The sequence below is a fragment of the Copadichromis virginalis genome, linkage group LG7 (assembly GCF_057382275.1).
Source record: "Copadichromis virginalis isolate Kocher_CV1m ecotype Utaka linkage group LG7, C_Virginalis_male_GT1.1, whole genome shotgun sequence".
NCBI lineage: Eukaryota > Metazoa > Chordata > Actinopteri > Cichliformes > Cichlidae > Copadichromis > Copadichromis virginalis.
Window position 1 is genome coordinate 66,726,141 of NC_140624.1, and position 25,414 is coordinate 66,751,554.

The 25,414-nt window shown below is 42.0% G+C and overlaps 2 protein-coding genes across 3 annotated transcripts in view; one reads left to right on the top strand and one right to left on the bottom strand.

The window, feature by feature from the left end:
• The window catches only part of LOC146706654 (voltage-dependent calcium channel subunit alpha-2/delta-4-like), a 92,950-nt gene that overhangs the window by 39,778 nt on the left and 27,758 nt on the right, over positions 1 to 25,414 (bottom strand). The window contains exons 15-27 of the mRNA XM_085464861.1: positions 24,613 to 24,690; positions 24,116 to 24,196; positions 23,958 to 24,032; positions 23,646 to 23,732; positions 22,564 to 22,635; positions 22,405 to 22,466; positions 21,733 to 21,800; positions 21,529 to 21,574; positions 21,247 to 21,344; positions 21,039 to 21,129; positions 20,727 to 20,819; positions 15,711 to 15,832; positions 15,527 to 15,595 (exon numbers count right to left, since the gene is read on the bottom strand). Coding sequence (XP_085320987.1) covers positions 15,527 to 15,595; positions 15,711 to 15,832; positions 20,727 to 20,819; positions 21,039 to 21,129; positions 21,247 to 21,344; positions 21,529 to 21,574; positions 21,733 to 21,800; positions 22,405 to 22,466; positions 22,564 to 22,635; positions 23,646 to 23,732; positions 23,958 to 24,032; positions 24,116 to 24,196; positions 24,613 to 24,690 — 1,042 coding nt within the window. The remainder of the gene's footprint in view (positions 1 to 15,526; positions 15,596 to 15,710; positions 15,833 to 20,726; positions 20,820 to 21,038; positions 21,130 to 21,246; positions 21,345 to 21,528; positions 21,575 to 21,732; positions 21,801 to 22,404; positions 22,467 to 22,563; positions 22,636 to 23,645; positions 23,733 to 23,957; positions 24,033 to 24,115; positions 24,197 to 24,612; positions 24,691 to 25,414) is intronic.
• LOC146706656 (leucine-rich repeat-containing protein 52-like) lies at positions 1,251 to 11,587 on the top strand. 2 transcript variants are annotated; one of them, XM_085464862.1, is made up of 4 exons: positions 1,251 to 1,741; positions 8,799 to 8,938; positions 9,397 to 10,062; positions 10,312 to 11,587. In XM_085464862.1, exons 2-4 carry the CDS (start codon positions 8,893 to 8,895, stop codon positions 10,779 to 10,781), a joined length of 1,182 nt encoding a protein of 393 aa, XP_085320988.1. In that variant the 5' UTR covers positions 1,251 to 1,741; positions 8,799 to 8,892; the 3' UTR covers positions 10,782 to 11,587. The 2 variants fall into 2 exon arrangements, with proteins under 2 accessions (XP_085320988.1, XP_085320989.1); XM_085464863.1 differs by having other exon boundaries at positions 1,251 to 1,705.

Here is a 25,414-nt window from a genome sequence, read left to right on the forward strand (position 1 = left end):
CAAGGATGAACAGTTTGGAGGTATTCCACATCGTCACATACACCAAGAGCTTCTCTCTGACTGTGTACAAAAGGTTTTGACTTAGCTCGTTAACTCATTATGTCCCATGTAACCACAGACAGTCTGTGGGTGGAAACTTTAATTAAGCTGATGTAACAAGTTGTCATCGACACATTATTTTATGCCACCTGTGTCTCTCTGCTCCACTCTGTGTATGATTGTCTAATTATTAAGTAATTTTCCTTTCTTTTCTTTTTTCTTTTACTAACAAAGAGAAATTCAGTACATTTATATTCTTGAATGTGATACACCTTTGGTATACTTTGTTGCTAAGTGAGGAGAGAAGTGTTTAAGTTGAGCCTAACGTTGCCTCAAACATAAGAGGATGAGTCCCAGCATTTTCCTCAAAATGATAAATAAAGTTTATTCCAGGGATGTCAAACTCACTGCGCAGTAAATCCCTGATATATTTAAATTGAAGGAAAAAAAAGTGCAATTTCAATAATAAATCTCATTTTTTTCCCTACATGACAAAGAAATGCTGCTGTAGTACATTAAAAGTCTGTCAAGCATGACTCTTTGGGCATAAATTGTAAGAAATGAATGTGTAAAATTACAGACAAGGTCCTGTTAGCTCATTGCACATACTTTCTTGTAATTATAAAATGGAACATTTTGGGTTTTTTCACAGTCCATTGTCCATTTTTTACTGAAACCACACTGTTAAAATTAGAAATTTATCTTGTAGATTGTGAAAAACAAGAATTTTCTGTCATTTAATTATTCATCTAGTTCTTATTTACTTTAACGTCAGTGGGGGAGCTCCTTATCAGCAGGAATTGCCATAAAACAGTTAAAAGTTTATGCCCTCACACACATTTCCATAGCCGTCCAGTGGACCAGATTGGGGTCTGCCTTATTAATTTAACACTGATATGGGATCAGTGCTCTGCATCAGCAGTTACCTGAAGTCAAAGTTTTTGTATCGTCTCCATAAATCCATCTTAAGATGTCTCATATAAACACTAATACTTCTGACAAATTAGATTGTTTTAGTCTCTCTAGCACGTTGTAAATTTGCCGCCCTGGCACATGCAGCAGTTAAGGTACTGTGAAGAAATACTACCGATTACTTTCTCTCCGACTCTCTTCATTCAGAGCTCAGCCTGCAGCTGCAACGCACTCTGCTGTTACTATTTCTGTCAAACAGCTTTAATGCACATTACACACTCGATGCAACACAGAGAGGACGGGTGCTCCAGCGCACCAACACACACACACACACCCACGCGCACACACGCAGCATTAGCAGCAGCATGTGGCTTCCCTAGCCCTCTCTCTCTCCCTCTTTTTTTACACACAGAGGCTCGCCCGTCCTCAGTCGGTGGGCTGGGTGTGTGCTGGACAGAGCGCACAACGATCGGAGGAAGCCAAGACAGCGAGCAACGTGAACAAAGACGAGGAGAACGAATGTGAGCTGTGTTTGATCCGGAATAAAACTCCAGATTCTGGTTTGAACAAAGACTCGAGCCTCTGGCTTTTAAACCGAAACCACTTTGTGCCCTTGAAGAGAGAAAGCTGGTTCAATCAGAATCCAGAAATCGCTGCCTTTAGAGCTGCTCCTTTACCGAATGCTGCAGATGAAGGAGAAAAAGAACAGTTCCTCTCCTCTTTCTCTCTTTGGAGGCTGAAACTGCAGCAGATGGTGAGCCGCTCTTGTGTGCATGAGGGTGAACAATAGGTGAGCAGAAATAAGTGGACACTCGTCCACTGTAACTTTAACTTAGTGTTTGTTTCAGCCTGTTTCATCTCTCTGCCAGACCTGCAACTTTTCATTTCATTCATGATGATTATTTCCATTTTTAATCCATTGTGAAACTGGACAAACGTGTCCCGTATCCCACAGATTAAAATAGCATCTTGACTTACTGTTGCAGCTGTAGGGCATGTAATGAGTACTTTGGGTTTCCACAGTTTGCCCCTATTCCTGTTTCAATATGACATCTCCCCCCACACACCGGGAAATTGCCATAAAGGAATGATTTTTCCAGTGTGGTGTGGAGATCTGCACAGAAACCTGCCTGTGAGCCAGACCTCATCACCATGCATCAGTGTTTGACTTCACAAATTTTTACGAGCTTGAATGGGAAACCAGGATGTTAGTGACGCCCGTTAATGTCCAGACTTTGGAGTCCCCCGTTCATCCAACACACACGGCTGAAATCTTTGGGTGTCCACATACTTCAGGCCATGCAGAGTACAAGCTGATGCTTTTAATAGAAAGAGAGACTAAACGCGTGTGGGAGTGAGCTTGTGTGTGTGTGTGTGTGTGTGTGTGTGTGTGTGTGTGTGTGTGTGTGTGTGCGCGCGCGCGCGCACGCTTTTGGCATGTATTCAGTGTGTGTATGTGTGCGTGTTGTTTACTTGCTCCCTGTTGTCTCCCTGCCCGCCTCAGTGTGGATGCTGCAGTGTGTTTGTGCTCTCGGCCTTTTGGACCCAACGCTCGGATGCCTCATTCTCAGGCTGTTTGGAGGAAAAGTGCAGCCACGGGGGGGGGTGGGGGGTGGGGGGTGGGGGAGAGACTGCCTGTCAGAGGCCATTAAGCAGCTCGCCGGATGCCAAGTTAGAGCCCAGAAAAGCATGGCAATGCACTGCAGATGAAGCAGGGAACGTCACATGGCAGCACTTCAATGACAAAATCGGAACAGTGGAGTTTTAAATCGAGATAATAACCCTCCACTTTTCCACATAAGTGGAAAGCTGTTTGCTGATTTGTCTTACACCATTTCAGCCTGAGCAGATAATGAAAGGCTTAAAGAGAGAACTTTAAGTGAGAAGGCTGTTGTTAGAATCACTGCACAGTCAATAAAAAGATGATATAAAGAAATAAGAGCAGCATTAACGATCAAGAGGTTTTTGAGGAAATGTTTTTGAAGCCTCAAGGTCTGATTTAATGACCAGAACCACTGCTGGCAGTTACAGCGGGACAAAAACCTAATTTGATCAGAGAGACGTGGAGCTGAGGGGGAAACTCCAGTTCACCTTAATTCAACAACAGATTTTTGGAGCACTGAGTGTCTGTAAGAAACACTGTGGTGTTACAGCTTGGGGATAAGTTAATAACTAAAGGTAAAATGTCACAGAGCCCTGCAGCCTTTTACCTTCAGCAAATGTCAGGAAGGATAACTGAAACATCAATTTCACCCAGTAATTTAGCACATGCATATAACATAATGCTTTCAGTCAGTCATTCAAGTGACTTTCATTCATTAATGGTTGAAACAAAGCAAAATCCTCTGAATTATCCCCAATAATTCACACACGTCACCTGCATTGTGAAAACATCGCGGCCTAATTCAAACCTCACTGACGCTCGCTTCTTGAACCCCACTAATCTCAGAGTCGGGGGGAATGGTTTTAAGGTCAGTCCATTAATACAAATGTAACCTGCTAAATGATAAGAAAATATTTATTTGAACACACTGGAATTAACCTATTAAAGCCCAGGTAGAACTCCAGGGTGTTCACTAGTCACTATTTGTCTGTTTCTTGTTTAAACTAGTGATAAAAAGCAGTTAATTAACCCTCATAATGTCCTCCCGATTGCCATACACCTGTTGTACTCAGGGTTCAAAAATGACCCCAGGACAGCACATGTGTTAAAACAATGCTAAACTTATTTGAATGTGTTAGCGAGCAGCGATTCACAGCAAAAGACCGGCAGAGGCTACAGTGCTTGTTGCTAATCTACCCCAGGAGCTAACCATGGTACTGAAATAAAGACAAACTCACTTCCTTGGTATACACATAGGAAGACCCACTCAGTGTGGAACTTAGACTGCTGCAGAGAAACAACCAACAAGGTGACATTCTCCAAAAAGAAAATCATGGCTGCATGATGCTAGCTGTTACCAGAGTGGCTCAGTGTGTATGAGGAGATCGGCTGTATATTGTTTACCGCTGTGAAAGTGATTTAACTGACAGGCCAAATAAAAACAGCAGATGTGTGTGTGGTAATAGCACGATAATAAAAACCGAGACAGCGCGGGTCAGAGGCTGGTCGGGTCGGGCGGGCGGGCGGGGCGGGAGGAGGTGTTTTCTGGGATCAGATGTTTAAACAACATCTGGACTCCTGCACAGGCATCTGCCCTGCTCAGGGATTGAAACTGGGGTTTTAATCTGCGACCCCTCGCATCTGTGTGGGTGGCGTCTAATCTGGCTGATGGTGCATTTGACAAGCTGCTTCAACTCAACAGCCGTTTGCTCACAAAACCTCCATAAAGTTGAAACACAGGAGGAACGGAGGAACATTTTGCTTCAGTTTTTATAACTGGGAAAGCTTTTACTGGGACGTTACTGTGGGAGGATCCATGCTGTGTCCTGCAGAATGAGGAGGAATATGGGCTTCTGGGGTGGGAAACGTTTGAACGTTGAAGAGACATAAAACCCACAAAGAATATTACAGTATAGCTCAAACCACAGGAACGCAATTATTTCAAAGACTTCTACAACCCAATATTGTGTGATTAGTAGAGCTGGATATTAAACTTTAGTACTTTATGGCCCCAGAAAATATATACACATGTATATCAAAAACATGCTTCTCCGGGCTCGGTGTAGAAGAGCATGCAAAGTGCACTTTTACACTTCTAACCTATCAGAACGTAGGAAAGCACAGGAGAGGATGAAATACTTTCTCTGCAGATCCTCAGAGGCCATACTGGCACTGCAAGTCTCAGTCTCTGGGGCGTCTCCAGGATTTTTTAAATGGTGCGGAAAAGAGAAGGAGACCAAGAACAAGGCAGAGATGTCCCACAGGAAATCAGAATATTTGCTCTGAAATAAATGCAGTGTAGAAAATTGGCATAGAAGTAGCACTACACCAGAGACTAAAGATTGTAAAATATGGTTTCAATGCCAAACAAAGTGGGGAAACAAATATTTCCTCTGTATTTAAGAAAAAGTCATAATAATTCTTAATAAGGAAGATGTTTCAGCATCCTGATAGAATCAGTAGTAGTCATGTGAAAAGGAGGATTTCACAGGACTTTGTACTTTAGCAGCAACAAGTTGCAGAAACTGTTTTCTGTGCGACTTTATCAATCTCTCACATCCCTGTGGAGGAATTTGGTCCACTCTTCAGTTCACTGAGGTTTGCCACATTTAGTTATGCACAGCTCTCTGAAGGGTCCACCACAGCATCCGAGATTATTGCCCTGTAGTGTGATCCATTTTGGACAAAGCTTTAGCTGTTGGACAGTTGGCCTCACGTTTAGCTTGAGAACACCTGACTCAGTCAAGGTGCCTGGATCCTGTGGCTGCACAACAAACCCAAATCATCAGGCCCTTATCACCGTGTGGACAGTTAGTATAAGCTGTTTGTGCATTACTGCCAAACAGCTCCACTTTGGTCCAGAGAACATCTTTCCCAAAGTCTTTTCGTTTGTTGAGATGCAGCTTTGCAAACCTAAGCTGTGCTGTCCTTTTTAGAGAGAAGAGTTTTCTCCTGGCAACCTTTCCAAACAAGCCATACTTGTTCAGTCTCTTTCTAACTGTACTGTCATGAACTTCGACATTTAACATGCTCACTGAGCTAACCTGTAGAGTCTGAGATGGAGCTTTTGGGTTGTTCTCTGACCATTGCACCGGGTGAATTTGCTGAGAATGTTTTAACACAGAACACTTAAATACTTTAAATCAGCAAACTGACAAAACTTGTGCTTTAATAGAGCTGCTCACACTTGCTGATGATCAGTTACTCACGTAATTTGATTAGCAGCACCTTGCTGCTACTTACCCTCCCACTTCCCATGGAAGAAATAAGGGTGAACTTTAATACACATTCCTGGAACATCAATTTTGATCCATTAATATATTCATCGGTTTAGCATTGTAGCTATAGATGACTTTAACTCATTGTACACTGCTGATTAGTATTTATTTATTTATTTTTTAATTTAGAGCAGCGGTCTCCAACCCCTGGGCCATGGACCAGTACTGGACCATGAGTCGTTTGGTACCGGGCTACAAGATTTGAGGCTCGGGTGTGAAGTTTTTATCGTTATTTTTTAATCGTTTTTATCTTTAACTCGGTTTCCCTGGGTCTTTTCCCGTGTGTTATGAATAAATCTTCCTTTTTTGGTACCAATACTGGTTTCATTTGTTGTATTTATCTGTGACACCTTAAAGGCCGGTCCGTGAATACATCGTCCGACATAAACCGGCCCGTGGTGCAAAAAAGGTTGGGGACCGCTGATTTGGAGTTTAAAATCTGCAAAATAACATGCAACTAAAGCTTTATCCTATTTATATTTTAAATATTTGCTTCCATTATATAGACATTTTGATTCATACAATAGACTAACTCAGGTATTTACCAGAGCTAGCATCAAAAGCCTCCATCAGAAAAAAACCAGCAGTCTTTCCTTGACTGTCTCAGAGACTGTATTTTTTTTTATGAATAAACCCACTGGGAAAATTTGATTTTGGACCTAGCGTCCTCGACCTACACCCGCCTCTGGCGCTCAGGGGTGTCCTTAAAAGTCCAAAGAAGGAGACACCAAGTAGGGCAGAGAGGAGGGCGAGCTACAAGGAGCGAACGACTGAGGAGAGAAACAGCAGAAAAGCAGCCAGGAGCAACTTCACAGATTGATAAACAGAAGATGACACACCAGCCCCTACGTTTGTTTTTGGTCCTCGGCTCGCAGCTGCGCATGTGTTTGAGTGTGCAGCGGTGGGCGAGTGTAGAGGTACTTTAATCCCAAAGTAAAGGGATCTGGATAAAGACATCGAGTTCAGCTCTGCCTGAAGGATTTATACAATGTGAGATTTTGTTCTTTCTACAAATACTTCGGATCCAGCACCAACATCAGAAAGCATCAGAGGTGATTCTGCATGCTCATCCTCTTAAGGGCAACTCTGAAGATCAAATGCAAATGACAGCTGTCCCTCAAAGTCTGGTTGCAGGATTCTCATTTCACTCCCCTTCACAGTGTGCAGAACAGAAAAGCCAACAGACTGGGGTTACTCTGCCTCTGCTTTGGTTTTGTTGAGGTGACGGCTTCTGATGAGGACAGTCTAATCCTGCAGACACTCTGAGCACCAGTACTTACAGTACATTATCTTCTATTCATACACAGAGGATGTGCCTGTCAATATCATCCTGGGATGAAGGCCCTGATTTTTTTCCCCTGGTCTCTTGATGATGTAAAGTGACGTCAAATATTCTTTGAGGGAGCCATTATCTCGCTTCTATACCTGCATTGTAATTTCCCCTGTTTTCTAATGTCAGTTGTGCCCCGAAGGCGACTTTCTGCCTCACACAGTTCACAGCAGAGTGACGGACATCTTTGTGCCAAGTTAACAAAAGAAGGACCTGCAACAAAAGAAAGACCTTGAGGCAGCGTTTCTCCAGCTCTTTACAGCAGTTAAAGATGGATGGTGGAGTGACAGCACTTTTCTTTTTCCACTGCAGCTTTATCTCCCCCTGCACACTTTCCTCTGCATATCAGAAGTGCCCCAAACATCCAAAGATATCAAGAGAAGTAAAGTCAACGATTTTTTTTTTTTTTTTATAAAAAAGAGAGAATCGTCAAAAAATGTAAACAGTTTTCTTGATTGCATGTGTGAAACAATGCTGTACTGTATCCACAGCGTACAGGAACTGCGAGTGGGCGTTAAGAAGACAAAAGTTGGCAATGACTTTTCCTCCGATGTTGGTGGATGAAAACACAGAGGATTATTCCACTTCAGCATGAAGCGCATTGTGCGTTTTCTCTGAGCAAGAAAGGAGAAGAATGAAAAGGATTGAGGGCGTGCAAAAAAGCTGCCCATTACAGCACAAGTCTGCAGTTTTTAATCTGACATACTCCACTTAATCTTCCATACTGAGCTGCACTCTTTGTGATTTAAATTAAACAGGCTTGTAGAAAGGAAACAATCAGTTTGAAGCCCTGGAATAAAGACCTGAATAAAGATAAAGCATCACAAAGATGACCTGTTATTCTAAAAGGGCGGCTTTTTCCCCCAGTCGTCCAAAATTCCCAAATTAAAGTCCAGTTCACCTTCTCGTCTTACCTAACAGACATGGCTAGGACGGTCACTGGACGCTATGAGTATGTCTGTATGTAGTTTCATATTTTCTTTATCTAGTTCCAAAACCACTCATCAATTCTCTTCAAACTATCTGTGTGTGCGGCTGGGAGCCCGAGTAAGTGGAGTGCCGAGTTTGAAGTCATTTGAATGAGTGATTTTCATATTTTGGATAAAATTTGTTCTCCACTCTGTGTGTAGGGGGAGGGGCGCATACACACAGGATACATGAACCTTTTCCTTTCACTCTGAACCCTACATTTGTTTCAGTAGCCTTAGTAATGGTACTATTACAATGCCCATATACACACACAATACTTATACTGCAGTATTTCTTTGCACTTTTACCTTACTTTTGGATGGAAATATCAGACTTTATTTATTTATTTATTGTAAAGGTTTAGCTCATCTTCATGTTTCAGCATTAAAGAAATATACATTCTTATGAACTTAAGTTACGTTAAGTTCTTTAAGTACATTTTGAAACTAAACATTATGGTAGTATTATAACTTTTACTTATACTCTTTGACTCATATCATAAAATATTTTTTTTGTGTTTCTGAAACTAATCATGTACCTAATCCTTTAGGCTACAGTCTTGTGCTGATTAATAATATTTGCAACTATTTTTTGTAAAAGATCTCAATAGTAGTTCACAATCTGCAACTCCAATTCATGTTTAGCTCTGCATGTACATTTTTTTCAGGACACTCTCCAAAGCTGAAAGTTTGCGTGACCCGGCCGAGAGAAAGAACAGCTGGATGGCAGCCTGAGGTTTCAGTGGATTTGATGTGGCAGACATGAAGAACCAGCACCAGTATGGACGAAGTCATCTGGAGAGACTGGGTGAGTCCACTTCATATACTATACAAAACCTATATCTTCACCTAAATATAATGTATAGTTTACCTACCAGAAAGCTAAAATTAAGTGTGCCGACAAACCTGAGAGACTCCAGCACTGGTGACTGAGACGTCAACATGAATCACTGCAGGAATTAATCTGATGCCTTCATTTAGGCTCCTGTTCTTATGAAGAGATGTGGAGCACACTGTTCTCTACATCGCTCTCTTTCTGAGCTTCAGTGATCAAGTGATCTGCTTATAACAGAGGAAAATCTACTATGATTCATTAAAAAGCTAATTTAGGTGAACTGAGGGAAGTAGGCTTGCAAGTTTACAACATTAAACCGAATATAGCTTCACAGAGTTAATGCATGAGGTTTAAATGTTTCTAAACGATGTACTGATAGTTTTGGCAGTGTAAAAGACGCTGTTATTCTGTTCGTTTCTCGTGTCTTCCAGTCTGCGTGGCTCTGTCCACTCTGGTGTTGGTTCTGCTGGGACTTCTGGGTTCCGTCACAGGCTGTCCTGGTGTCTGCACCTGCTATGGCAATACGACTGACTGCACTGCTGTTGGACTCCTCTCTCTGACGCCTATCCTTGGGCTGCTCGCCCAGGACTCTCTGGCACTCCACCTACCCCAGAACAATCTCACCTTCCTGGGCAAAGCTGAGCTGTCCAACCTCAGCAGCCTGGAGGTACTGGATCTTTCCCAGAACCACTTTTCAACCGTGCAGCCAGGAGCTTTCCTAGGCCTGAACAGCCTGCGCCGCTTAAACCTGTCCACCAACTACCTCAGTAAACTCAATAGCAGCACAGTGACAGTCGAGGCCTTCAATGGAAGTCAGGGGAGTATTGGATTGAGCAAGGAGGTTTTCAAGGGGCTATGGCAGCTGCAGGAACTCGATCTGTCCTCCAACGGCCTCCTGTGGCTGCCCAAGGGCCTGCTGGATGGGTTTCAGAGACTCACCTGGCTGTCTCTGGCCAGCAACCGGCTTGTCACCCTGGACAGAGTCACATTTGAACCCCTGGTGGGGCTACAGCACCTCCTGCTGGTAGGAAACCCTTGGAAATGCGATTGCAAGCTGAGAGACTTCAAGCACTGGATGGAGTGGTTGATTTACAGGGGTGAGCAGGGCTGTTAGCAGGCCTCTCCATATCTCAAATACTTTAAGACTTTACCAGAGCGAGTCTGGGGTGTATAATCTAAGCAATTAATCTCCACTCTGCAGGATGGATGTATGCTGAGCAAAGACATCTAAGAGTACAATGACCTCTATATCTTTCAATCCTTCCCTGTCTCTCCTGGTTCCCTTCTTTCTCCCTTCCTCCTTCTTTCCCCTTGTTTTTGTGTCCCCCTCTCCATCTGTTTTATAGATGGGCAGGTAGATGTGATGCAGTGCAGCCTCCCGGAGGATTTGAAGGGCAGGGACATCCGCAGCGTGCCAGCAGAGATGTTCAGCTACTGCCTCCAGACTTCAACCAAGGAAGGCGCCACCCGGCCTCCTTGCCCGCCCGGCCGGGTCGGAGGTGCCGATGATTGCATCCGTCAGCGCTACAGACCCGCGAGCGTCCGCCGGGCACAGGGCACGCAGGTAGTTGCGGCCGTTGTGTGCGGCACAGTGTGCGTCATGATGGTGGTGGCAGCGACTTACGGGTGCGTCTACGCCTCGCTGGTAGCCCGCTACCAGAAAGAGATGAAGAGCCGCGGGCAGCCCCTGATGGCTGAGTCTGGAGCTGACACCGACCTGGAAGACGGGCAGACGTCATCCCCGACCTCACTGGAGGAAACGCCGCCCAAAGAGGCCAGCGGCTTCGTGCACAGTTATCGAATCAGCAGTTTCTAACACACTGTACTTCAGCTCTCATCACTGATGAGACGAGGTCTGCAGAGAGAAACCCTGCAGCTCACTGGGCGAAACTCTCCGGGTGGGGACTGATTGTGCAGCTTAATGGAGCGGACTAAATCCAGTGAAGCTGTGATTCTGCAGTACTTCTTTTAATGTATGGATGCTCTGTGAATTGTTATTCCCTGCGCTGCATCCCTCAGCCAGCTTTGAAACTTCTCTCAAGCTGCTGTTTGGCACTTCTGCACCTTGACTTTCCCTTCATGTGTGTTTCTTGTTTAGAAATATGAATCTACATTTAGTTCCCGTCTTTGGATCTAAGCCCAAGAAGCACAAAGTCAAAAAGTACAAACGTCTGTGAATGTGTGACATTTCTCTTGATGTGAGCTGCAAAAAATTACTTTTCTCTTAATCAGCTGTGCGTGTTTTACATTCCCCATTCTGCAGAGTAATTCTTTGTACCTGTGTTAGGTGGATGCCCCCGCTGAATCTCCTCAGAACAACAAACACTTTGAACCACATCAGAGTTCTGCTGCTGTCAGGTAAACGCTGCTTTAAGCTTCATCACAGGTTAACTGCATTCAAACAATACTAGAGCTGTACTGCCACCTAGAGGGCAAGCTTAGAGCTGCAACAGCTTCTAATCCAGCACAACGAAACAGCGATGACTATTATCTCCAACATTGTGAAGTAAAGAAAGAGCGTGAGGAGATCAGCTCACATGTGATAAGCACATGAAATAAATTGAAGTGTAATTGAACTTAAGGACTGTTAATCGTGCTGAAGGTAATAAACTCTTTATTTATCTAAACTGGGTATTTTTTCTTTTTAAAGAAGTGTTTTTGGTCCATTTCACTATGGAACGCCAGGACTGCCATAATGAATTAATTAAATACACCATTAAATAATTAATTAAATGTGGCAATAATTAATTAAAATTGGAATTAATTAATTAAATAAATAGTTATGACACATGTAATTAATTAATTATTGACACATTTAATTAATTATTTATGTATTTCACGTTTTAATTAATTATTGACACATTTAATTAATTAATTATTGACATATTTAATTAATTATTTATGTATTTCACATTTTAATTAATTATTGACACATTTAATTAATTATTGACACATTTAATTAATTATTTAATGATATATTTATTTATTTCATTTTGGCAGTCCTGACGCCTGGCTCTCATCATGAAATAATTTTATCTGTCAGCCTCACCCATCAAACTCAGGGGGCGGGGTTAACGCTGATCGAGTCAAAACCATTGCTTTGGCCTGGTGGCCATTGTTTCTAGCACACAACAACCGGCATGTGGAAGCTAACAGAACTGAGCTTTGACAAACCCTGTTTGTGTGTTACCAAATACCGTTTTAATATTTTTTTAGCCGAGAATGTAGTGGTTTAATCTTCATGTGTCTGGTCGGTTTGTCAAGATACAGCCTCTTTGCAAAAGTGTTTCGATGATTTCGGAGATGTCTGCCCAGTCTCACGGCAAAGCGTGGGATAGACCCGCTCGCCTCGCAAGCAATCCCACCGACAAAGTGCAGGCCCCGGTACACAGCTGTAGTAACCCCCGCTGACTTCTTTTACTGAGGTTATATTTATCGGTGTTTTATTTCCTGATGTTCTTATGTGTCCTACGTGTTTCAGTCGCCAATTCTGAATTATAACTAACATTAAAAACATGTTTAAGGAGGAGAGAGAGCAAATAAATCTGTTTAACATCTGATCTTTGGGTTTTTGTTCAGTAATCAGCGTGACCTGTGTATAAACACATAAAAGAGATAACGTTGGTGTTTCCGTCATGTAGTAACTGCTGGCTTTAACTGTACAAAGGTTGTTCGACACTATGAAACACATACAGACTTCATGATGTTCGGCTAATATTTTTATTGTGAATATTAATCATGCTGACCTCGCTCTGTACACCACGCAGCGAGGTCAGCATATCCACGATATCCACGATATCCTCAGCTCCATGAGTTAACACAAAGTTTCCCAGCTGACTATCTAACTGCCAACTATTCCAGAGACGTGAAAATATACAGCATAAAGAAAAGTGTAAGAGACTCAGCAGCAGATTAGAATAACAGTTATACATTTAATAAATCACCAAATGAATCCAAGAAACGAGCAAACCTGTTCCGACAATTTGAGTTTGTATTCCCTCAGCTGCAGACTCGCTGCTGTTTAAATGTTTGAAAAGGAAGATTAGATATAAAAAACGTCAAACATAGACTCAGTCTGCCTTCACATTTGATATGAGGCCAGCACGTATAGTGGCCTCAGCAGGCTATTACTGAAATACACATGCTATATCATAAACTATGATATAAATAGGGAGGTCCTATTAACATGTTTAGTTTTAAAGGACACCTTCCTGCCTTTAGTCTCATTCATGAGCAGTATTCGTTTTCTTCTAACATCCAGAAGTCTGCACAATGTGTTTCATAGTTTGTAACAAGCCTTTGACAGGTAAACATAACATGACCGAAAAAGCAAAAAAAAAGAAAAAAAAAAGAGAGAGAGTGTTGACATAAGAAGAGAAAATTCTCTCAATTATGGAGACAGACAAATGGTTCATTTATGTTTGATGTGTGTTTATTCCTCCCTAAATATCGTCGGTGAAGTTCGCCATGCATGTCAGATTTTCCTGCGCATTTTTATACCTCTGCCAACAGAGAGAGAAAAAAAATCACATTCTAACAGACAGCTGGTGCTTAGAATACAGTTGAATAACTATTAAAAAACAGATGATATTTAGATGATAGTTCAGTCTAACACATGTGCCAGTGAACCATTAAACGTCTGTGAAACTATGCAGTTATGAAACGTAACTTTAACCTCAGCCAAACCGATTTGCTCAGTTGTAAATAAAACAGCGAAGTAAACGTGACCCGACAGACAGAACCTGAGTGAATGAAGTCCAGCGTTTAACCACTGAGAGCTAAAACTCAGCTGAGGTTTGAAAGCTGTGTGCCGGTGATTGGACATCAGCCGCTGATAAAGCTGTTCGCCTATAAAGTGCTCTGTAAGGAAACGAGCTCCAGCAGCTCTGCGCTCGGGGAAAACACTATATTTACTTATCTTGTGCAGAAAAATGCGCTGACATTGCGTTATATCGAGCACCGGCTGCCCAGTTAAACTGTGACTATCACCAGGTAACTAGGCGTGTTTCTTGAATTAGCAGCAGGTGTTAAACAGCTGACAGATGAGGAGGAGGATGCATGCAGGTAAACTGAGGGTCTGCTGAGCTGATCGCTGGTTTCGTGAGAAAAATGTCAGCTCGTTCTTTATGTTACAGAAGCACAGAGACACAAGACCAGGCGGAAAGAGACGATCGTTCGGTGAAAATGAGAATCTGCGAATGCAACATGTGGAACACGGAGAGTGGAATATGTAAACAAACCGGTTAATGTACCCCCTCGGTGCGCTCTGCATGCTAACTGTTAGCAGAGCTAGTGAAATCTCTGAAAACATCTGAGCACTTTTGCAAACATGTTCTATGTTGACAACCTGACCAGACATACAGCGCGACATTCGCGGCTAAAACACTGTTAAAAGTGTAGCTGGTGACAGAAAAATGGGGTATTTTAAAACTACACCACCACCATTGCTGCCTGTGATTTGATCTGCATTCTGGGATAACTGGCTGCCCCAAGTCTACACAAGCAATCGATTATCTAGGATCGACCTGTTTTGACTTACTTTGCACGGCAACCAATCAAATGTTAGAGAAGCTGCATGGCAGCGTTAACCCCGCCCCCTGAGTTTGATGGGTGAGGCTGACAGATAAAATTATTTCATGACGAGAGCCAGGCGCCAGGACTGCCAAAATGAAATAAATAAATATATCATTAAATAATTAATTAAATGTGTCAATAATTAATTAAATGTGTCAATAATTAATTAAATGTGTCAATAATTAATTAAAATGTGAAATACATAAATAATTAATTAAATGTGTCAATAATTAATTAATTACATGTGTCATAACTATTTATTTAATTAATTAATTCCAATTTTAATTAATTATTGACACATTTAATTAATTATTTAATGGTGTATTTAATTAATTCATTATGGCAGTCCTGGCGTTCCATATTTCACAACCTCTAAATCGCTGTTCTTAAATGTGAGTGAGAGGACTACTTCCTTACAGAGTTCTGAGAGTCGTGTTCTCCTTTGCTTTCGACCGGGGAGGAGAAGTTACCTTGAACTTCATTTCCACTGCATGTTACAGTTTAATTAGACGATAGCCGCTGCTGTTGCAGGCAGCGTCACCACATGCTTCATGTCACGTGGTGTAAAAATCCCACACAAAGCGATTTGAGTGAGGATTCTTGCTGACCACTGTATGACCTTCAATGTCTTCATCATTATCTTTTACTCTTGCCCGACTCAAGAAGAACAACTGAAAATGGTCAGCATATGGCCACTGCTGTTCCTCAAAGTGCCACTCGCAGCTGGCTTCTAAAGTGACTCCGCCCACATAGACTCCCATGTTAAAATGTCTTATTTTCCAACAGAAATAAACATGTTTGGTCTCCACAGCTAACTCCAGCTCCCTGTTAGACGCTGATCTGCTTTGGCTGTCACGGATTAATAAAGGAAACAGTAAGCAACTAAAGCAAGAGGAAAACGCGATAATGACAGTGCATGCTGTGTTTTTGTGATGAAGATGAAGAAGGTGAACATCATAGCTCTTCCACCACTTGTTTGAAACTCACCTCCAGCCATGGCCGTCTTTCCCTCGGTTGACACGGTCACCGATGTCGTCGCTATGATGTACTTCACTCCTGAGGGGCAAAACATTTCGCCCAACATTAACTACAGATCACCTTATCAGTAATTCAATGATAACGAGTTACTTTTTGTTCTGCAGACGTGTTCAGGGGTTCGTCACAAACAAACCTTTGTCATTCACTGGGTAGTAGTAGAATTTTCCAGGAGTGTTTTCTACAGCCAGGCGGTACCACAGCGGGAAGTGATCGATGGTGAACAGATTATCTTTATCAGCTGGAGTCAGGAACTTCCTGCAAAGTGAGCAATCATCCTCAGATAACATTTTACTTTGAAATTCACTCCTAGGCTCATTGACTGAACTGGTCAGTGTGCAACTGGAAGCTCTAATTTTACTATTTATTTCTAATCATCTTCTGTTTCAAACACAAACCTGTTCTTCGTGCTACTGATGAACATTTTTTTACTTCACTCACTTCAAAGAACTCACAAAGGTTACACACTCTGATAGTCCACAGCAGGAAGCAGCTATAACAACAATTCTTAAACCAGCTGGAGTGTATCAGCTGGGATCGTGCTCTGAAGTGTGACATTATTATTTTTAAAGAAAGGAGGAGGGAGGGAGAAGATATGGTTCCAGCAGTTAGTGTTATAACATAATTTTCTTTATGCTAATAGTACAGATGAATTGTCTAGCTAATAATGAGCACAAACAGTGTTGAAAAGCTGCAGCTAGGAGAGCAACACAAAAGGTGCTGTTCTGAAAGCAGAAAGTATTTCGCCACATAAACCTGAACTCTTTGCAGAAGCACGTAAGATATATTTGCTGTCAGGTCCAGACCACCTGTTGGAGTTACACTGTAACTGTGTCACGTGAGTAAATGTGCACATTGCCAGTCATTTTTTTATTATTTATACCATGTAAAAGGTAAATGGACTGGTTTTTATATTGGATTTTTCTTCTCTATATGAGCACTCAAAGATTTACACAACTTGCCTCATTCATCCATTGCACAAGCACTAGAGCAGACAGGAATCGAACCACCAACCTTATGACCTGCTAGGACCTGTTAGGTTTTAATCAGGTGACTGAATGCTCCCTTAGTTACACTACAACAGGTCTGGGCTTCTAGATTTTTCTTCTTCAGTCCCCTTTTCCACTTACACCTCTCTGTATTTAATCATTAGTTGTTATTAACCTCTGTCTCTCTTCCACAGCATGTCTTTTGTTCCGTCTTTCTCGCCTCACCCCTAACCGGTCACAGCAGATGGCCCCGCCCCTCCCTGAGCCTGGTTTTGCTGCAGGTTTCTTCCTGTTAAAAGGGAGTTTTTCCTTCCCACTGTGGCCAAAGCACTTGTTCATAGGGGTCATATGACTGTTTGGGTTTTCTCTGCATTATTGTAGGGTCTCCCTTACCATATAAAGCACCTTGAGGAAACTGTTGTTGTGATTTGGTGCTGTGTAAATAAAATTGAATTGAATGGAATTTAATTATAATGGCTTGAGTTAAACAGATTCTACATCTTATATGCATTTGGTCTCAACCTAAACTACACAGTGAGATATTTCTGTCTTTTCAGCTTAATTTACTTACATTCACATAAACAGTGACACTTATCTGCAGAGTCTGCATAAATGATTAGCATGTTGAACGCATAAAATCTGCCCATAACATGGGAATACCTACAGCCCCACATCTACACCTTTCGAAGTAACACCAAATGAAAAAATCTAAACAACACAAGTAATTTTTCAGTTGGCGCTCTTACTTAAATATTCTATGATTTTGTGAGGCATGTCAGATTTCTAATTTTGCCTCAGGATATCAGTGGATCTCATCTCATCTGCTGTTTTTATGTACCTGCCATTCACCACTCTGGTTTGTCCCCACAAATGAGAAAATCCTGTATAACCAACCATTTGCTTCAGCTTCACAATCCACTGTGATTCAAAAATATCTTTATCGAAAGGATCATTTATTCCTACTGCCATTCGATGATCTACACCAGAAGCCAATCATCCTACATCTCTCTTTATCAGCCCACTTCTCCATATACAGCAAATAAACAGCAGCATTTGTATTCAATTTAAGTAGGTCCCTTTAGAAATAAAGCATGAAAAGATTCAATACATGACATTTCTTCATGGCCTCACACCTCTAGTAAAACCACACGGTGAAACAGATAACAGATAATCCCAAATCTCTAGCTTCAGTTCACACACTATGAAGGGCTTTCCTGGCCTGCCCCACTTGTATCTCAAATCTGGTGGTAAATAATGTTTGGTGTTCTTCTACACATCACACAGGTCAGCTGTTCCACACAGATTTCAGGTTTATCCGTATCTGAACTGCTGCACTGTTTTCAGAGAGAAGCACGAGTCAAACCTACACTGGAATATTTTTGTTATAATCACTCCCTCAACAATCTGAGTCCCTCAATAATCTGAGTCCCTCACTGCGTTGTGCTAATTATTGAAATGAACGACTGCATCTTCGTATATGAATGAGCATGCATCAGGCTTCCGTTTGTCGTGGGCTATCAGTTCCAAAACTGCCCCTGAGCCTCTTTGGTAAACCTAACAGCAGCTTTTTGACACCAGGAGAAGGTTTGATGACGTAGATGTTAATAATCTGGTCCACTCAATTTATCTTTATTGACTTTCTTGCATGAAATATTCTTAATGTCACAACTGAATTTTAATAGATTTAAATAATTAATAGCAAATATTGGAAATGTGGAGACGTTGGCTGTTTCTCAAAAGGCACCGATGCAGCACACCTGCAGAAAAGCAATATCACCTTGAAGATGTTATAATGCTTTGTTTTGTTTTTATTTCTTTTACTTTTGTTTCTCTTGTTGGAGATAACTGTGATCATTACAGAGCTTGTAAAAAAGGCTCTGATTAACCTTACAGTTATTATCATTCGAGTTATTGTAGATAAAGTCGATCAATATATGTTCTAATAAACTGTGCACACGTACAGGTTAATGATAGCAGCTGTGCAGTGAGATGAGCTATACGACCAATTTAAAATGAGTGATGGCACAGGAGGTTAGATGCAGGTTTGAGTACAGCTATAAAGCATCCGAATGAGCCACAAGTGCGTGCTCAGGCCACTGTAACACTGCAGATGCAAGATAAGTTTGAACTGTAATACAAACATGGCTGCTTAAAACAGGGAAATCGCTGGAATATCTGCACGAACAGAACCATGCAGACAGAAGGAAAGAGTCCACATAGTGGCCTAAGAGTAAAAGACACTGATAATGTGAGTGTTCAGGATATTAGTTTCATTTCTGCTGTCTGAGTTAGGATAAAAGTGCTCTAAAAACCTAAAAACGTCCCACTGTGGAAAAGGAGAGAAATATACAGTTATAACCTGCATGGGAACATCTGAAGCTGTGGACTGCAGCACTGCGGTAACATAATCAGTGTTTACGAAGATCAGGCCCTGCCTGAACACAGAGCTTGACTGATTGTCTAATCCTTTAATATTACGCAGAAGATTGCATCAGCTAAGAAAACACTTCCAGTATATTTAACTGCTGCAGGTTCTGGCTCCTCCTAGCAGTGTGTATGTGTGTGTGTGTGTGTGTGTGTGTGTGTGTGTGTGTGTGTGTGTGTGTGTGTGTGTTTGATGGTGACATGGGTCACATCCACCTCTTTCCTCTCTTCACCCCTATCTGCACCCAACAATCAGCCAGCATCAAGTTTCCTGTTTAAACTGCGAGTTTGGAGGAAATAGACTGAGTGGAAATCAGAACTAGAGTTTGTAGATGCTGGTATCAGGCTTCTATATAGCTGTGAGCCACTTGTAAATATTCTGTAAATAGCAAATTAAACCAGTGATCATACACTGTAAATAAGAGCACTTAGTGTCAGGTTAGCGGGAGTGAGAAGTCCTATTTGCTGAACACGTTTTTCTCATATTCTTGGTCACAGAAATCTCAATATTTGGCGTTTTCCTTTCTGGTAGGGCAAATGGGGAGACATTAGTATTCTGTTCATGATTTTGGGAACGGCTCATCTCTGCAGCAAATAATCTGTTGCTCAAAACTCCTGGGAGCAGGAAAAGTAGGGAATCTGTGTTTAGGTAAACCCTATGCTTTAGTGATGAAATGGCTCTTAGAGCCGAGGCGGTAGTTACACTCAGTAGCTCAGGAACAGAGCGGGAGGGAGAGAGAGAGAAAGAGAGCCAGGGACGACAACATCACATTAGAAAGGTATAGTAATCATCCACAACTATTTTCAGTTGCGGATGATAAAGGATTCAGAAAGTTTATTCATGCAGGTCCATATGACAGAGAATATGCATGTTCTTTTTGTTTTCATATTATAATTTATATTTAATTGTGTTGTGGTTTGCAGTGTTTTGTGTTGTTTCACTTTAAATTTGTAAAAGGAAAAAGCTGAAAATTTAAATAGTTAAAAGTTGAAATATGAATAGTTGGTTTTTGTATTATATGATTTATTTATTACATTTTATGTGGAGTGAATAAATAAAAGTATATTTATGGTGGCCCCTACAGACAAAGCACGTAAAAACTCCAAAACACGTACAAAACACAACAGAAGTGCTCCAGGATGCAGGCGCAGTGTTGAGCTTTTGTTACCTAGTGGCTACACAAGCCAGGAAGCACCAACGACCGGATTTGGTGTGTGGTAGTAACAGGTAAATGAACTTTTTTTTTTTAATTATTTGAATATATATGAGTGATTGTGTATAAATACACAAACAATACAAATATGCTTTCAATTGTGTAATTTAAGTGATCTAGGTAGCTCTGTTTTGAAATTCAGTTCATGCTAGATGTGTTTTGGAGTTTGGACGTGCTTTGTCTCTAAGGGCCACCGCATATATTTATACATAAACATATATAAATAAAACCACTTTTGTTTTTTACATCAGTAATTCCTTTTGTGCATAATTTTATATTATTGTTAATAATAAATTAATTAAAGCAACAAAATAACCTGGAGAGCCGGTTCGGAGCCGAAAGAGCCGGCTCTTTTTAGTGAGCCGAACCGAAAGAGCCGGATCTCTAAAAAGAGCCGGAAATCCCATCACTACTATGCTTGCACATTACATAACTGAGTTGCTGCCATTAAAAAATAAAGTAAATTGCCATCATGTTTTCCAGTATTCAGGTATTTCTTGTGTTTCTGTTCATTTTGGGTCTTACTTTGCCACTCTGGTCTCCACTCCTGCATATCTCACAACCCTCATCAGGCCGGATCGAGTACCGAGGAAAGCCGTCTCAACCCCTGGCTCCACCCTGCATACAAACAACAGTAACACAAGATTAAAAGGGAAATCAGCTCTTTATCAGGAGCAAAAATCGGACAAACGTCACACGTTCCAAGAAAAGCCCCAAAAGTTTTTACAAGTAAAACACCTCAATTGATCTTCCAGATATTTTTGGTTTTATCTGTTTAGGTTTTAGGACATCTCATAACCAATAAAACGTCAGGGCATGTCATGTCTCCTGCCTGACCTGTCGTTCAGCATCAGGGTGTTCCAGTAGGCCTCAAGCGGAGCTGTGACCACGGCGTCGAACAGCGTCTGCGACAGCAGCACCTCGTCACCTGGTTAATGGGAAAGCTTCAGTTGAATGAAAGCAGATTCAAGGTCAACCTGGACCAGAGCTTCTAACTGAACACAGAAAAGGGGAACAAACTAAAGCTTGAGTGTCAAAAACCTACACTCGAGGTCAGGCTCCTTCCCCAGCAGGTAGCGGATGGCGGCCTGCAGCTGTGAGTACTTTCGGTGAGCAGGGTCGATGTCTGTCTCACAGTAAGTCCTGAGGAAACCAGATCTATTAAACCAGGTTCACAGAACCTCTGTATTCTGCAGGACGTTTGACAGGGTTTCAGGCCAATAACATTAATATATTTGTAGGCTGTCTGATCAGTGTCAGTGTCAGAACAGATAAATGAAATGGCTGAAAACGTTTGTCTTAAATCATCATCAAGGACGGTTTTTACCACTCAGAGGCGATGGTGAGATCTGGTGAGGTCAGATCATGCAGCCCTGAGAAGCAAGGTAGAAAAAGTTTAGTCGGTTCAAATGAAAACACAGAAGTTTACTTCACGTTAGTTTAAGAAATGTGTTGCAGAGCATGTAGTTAACAGGCTCCACACAGCACACGATTTCAAGTCTGTGCTGAGGGCAGTTGTGGGAAACCTCACCTTCTTCCACAGATACATTTCCCATAAACATGAGCTTCCCGTGACCTTTGGTCAGTGCCATGCCGAAGCTGCGGAGACAGGTGGGGAGACGGTGACACTAATTTGATTTCTGCACCGTACAGTGTGCCCTGCTGCCCTCTAGAGGCCTCCTGGATGAAGCTCAAACATTACAGGACATATTTTCTGTACTAATATACAATAAAAAACTTTTTGATCCATCCCTCTGTATTTTTGATTATCTCTTCTTTTCTTTAAAGACCATAAGCACATACTACAGGCTTGTGAGATGAATTTCTGCTGCTATCTTCTACAGGGGGTCCGACTTTGACCATTCCTTCGTAAAAGCTGGAGTTGTGCGCCCTTCATTAATGTTCCAGTAGAATAAAATCCAAAATTAAGCAGCAGGGAATAACATTCGACCTAAATTTGATGTTGTGTAAATTATGTGATATATTATAAGTTTTCCTTCTTTTACCCTGACTAAACATTAAGTCAGGATGCATGAACAGCGTATAGCTAGACCTTACAGGCTTTCACAGCTGACTGACAAGTTTGACTGAAAATTCAGCGAGTGATGATGTCACTGTGCTACGCGTGAACAACCGGAAGAACAAACTGTCAGACAGGGCACGAGAGGACTGATGGACAAAGCACAAAGCACTGCGCGTTTACCTGAAAGGCGTGTTGTCAATGTTGGTGTAGAAATATTCGTTGGTGAGGTACAGCGGCCTTTTCTGTGGCACAAAGAATCATTTTATCAGTGATGCTGCAGTTTATCGGCACATTTAATAAGCAAACTCTACGATCGACTGACTGAGACATCAGTATTACCCCTTTATCCACCGACGCTCTGATGTTCAGGCTGAGAGTGCCCGTCTCTCCTTTCACCATGGCCGTCCTCAGCTGAAAGTAGAGAAAGGAGTTTAAAATAAACTCTGAGATATATTTTAAATGTTTTTCTGCCTAAAGAAAAAAAAGACACTGATGCTACTGAACCACTTTAGAAATTCTCTCATGCAGAGAGAAATCAGGGATTACTAAACGCGAGGGGATTTAATAATAATAATAGTAATAATAATACATCCATCCATCCATCTTCATCCGCTTTATCCGAGGCCGGGTCGTGGGGGCAGCAGCCTAAGCAAAGACGCCCAGACCTCCCTCTCCCCAGCCACCTCCTCCAGCTTATCCGGGGGAACACCAAGGCGTTCCCAGGCCAGCCGAGAGATATAATCTCTCCAGCGTGTCCTGGGTCTGCCCCGGGGCCTCCTCCCGGTGGGACATGCCTGGAACACCTCACCCAGGAGGCGCCCAGGGGGCATCCTTGTCAGATGCCCGAACCACCTCAATAAAATGTATTATTATTATTTAATAATAATACATTTTATTTAAAAATAGCGCCTTTCAGAGCTCCCAAGGACACTGTACAACAAATACAAAATAATAAGAGTAACAGATAAAAGTTAAAAGCGTGCAGAGGTTTAAACATAAGCAATTTTAAACAGGTGAGTTTTGAGGCTGGACTTAAAAAGAGGTCAGGGGGTGAGGAATTCCAGAGTCGAGGGGCAGAGCAACTAAAAGCCCCGCCCCCCACTGTAATCAGACGAGTGGAAGGAACAGAGAGAGAAAGAGAAGATCTGAGGCAGGATGGGAAGTTCATCTGTACTAGATCAGAGAGGTATTGAATTACAGTAATCAATTCGAGAGATAATGAGATTATGGACGAGAATGGCAGTGGCATGAGGAGTGAGGAAAGGGGGGAGGCGATTGATGTTACGGAGCTGAAAATATGCTGCACGTGTGACATTATTGATGTTTCCCTTTTCCTGCTTTTGGAACTTTTGACATTCACATGATGATATCCGAACAAACCCATCAATAATTGTGTCCTGAAATAATCTGTTTGTGTTTACCAGCTCGTCTGTGTCCTCCCACTCCACCTCTGACAGATCCACACTGTTATAGTTTGGCTTCGGCTTCAGTTTCTTTCCGTCTTTGTACTGCAGGACAGAAGAGGCACTGTTACTGAGTGTGTGTGTGTGTGTGTGTGTGTAATACTGTACAACCCTTCTCATAAATATTTGATACCGTTCCCTCTTAATGCACCCTTCAGGAGATTTGCTAAACTTTTATTACTTTAAATTTAGCTCAAGTAAATCAGAGCAGCTGCCACGGAGCCCGTGAGCTAAATGTGTCTTCCAAAGTGGCCTTGAAACACAGCTCACCAGAGGTCGAAGGTCGGGGTGAGACAGGATGTAGCCGTTGTTGTTGATGAGGAAGGCGTAGCCGTGAGCTCCCAGCTGAGAGGAGAGCAGAAAATATTTAAAGCGTTTATTTTGGAAATAAAATAAAGCAGAAACAGAGTAAACCGCCCAGAGCTCACCATGTATCGGGGTGCCAGCTTCATCACCTCCATCAGCGGGATGTCGGAGCCGACCACACCGAGCAGGATGCCATGGGACAGCTGGAGACAGACGCACAGTCAAAACTCAGAGTTATAATCAAGCACCAGCCTTTTGGTTTGTGCTTCTTTCAGACACATTCAGCCCACTTTGACCTTCAGTGGCGTGTCCCAGTGAAACTTCCTTTTCTGTCACTGTAAAGTTTAACTACACTTTTAATGCCTGTGCAATTTCAATATAACAAAAGATATGCATTTTCAACAGCAGGCTATTTCTGCAGCAGTGTTTAGTGTTCAAAAGTACAAAATAGTTGCTCTCTTTCACATTTTCCAAAGCAAAGCAGAATTTAAAATGTCATAGTAAACGTACGGCATGACAAGTCATCTGAACTATTTATCGATTTATTTCTGTTTTCATTGACTGTACAGACGTGCTGCTCTTCATCGTCAGGCTGATGTGTATCAGAGCTGACACTGACCGTCTCCTTCTTCTTGCTGAAGACCGGCATGGCCACTGAGGTCATGAGCAGCAGACTCTGAGCCTTGGTGGTGAAAAGCTGAGAGACGGGAGAACATTGGGCACAAAGTGTGATTATCTGAAGTACAGAGACAAACACTCAATATAATGAACAACAAATCTGTAACAGGTGCACACAGTATTACTGTCCACATTACACAACGTGTCGCTGGATAGACTCTGACAGACGGGACCGTACAGGTTTTACATTTTTGTTTTTATATAGTATGTTGGCATTTTGGGTCATTTCTTAATTTTAAAGGTGTTTTGCAGACAATGTTATTTGTCGGTGCGTTGATTTCACATTATGTGCACATCTGAGCTTGAACTCCAGGTGGTGGTGTGGTCCTGATGCGGACCTGCCATGATGATATGAGCACTACAATCAGTTTGAGAACACTTCAGGGAGGCCTCCAGCAACTTTCAGGAAACTGAGAAAAAGCCACCTTTTTAAAAGTCAACCCATATATCTATTTATTTGAATGTGGGAATATGGGATGGATGAATGGATGATCTTCTACATGAACAAAATAAAGATAAAAGAATCTAAAAAGTCTAATTTTCTGAAGCTCAGAGCTGATAAGACAGAGGTTCTAGTTTCTGTACCAGAAAATATGCCTGTTCTGATCTAGAATAATCTAGGCCTTTGCCCTCAACTGTTCCTGTCAGTGTACCTGATCTAAGACTTCGTGTTGATCAGTCCTTGTCCTTCGACACACAGAGTTCTCCAAATGCTGTTTTTTCCGACTCACTAAAATCATCAA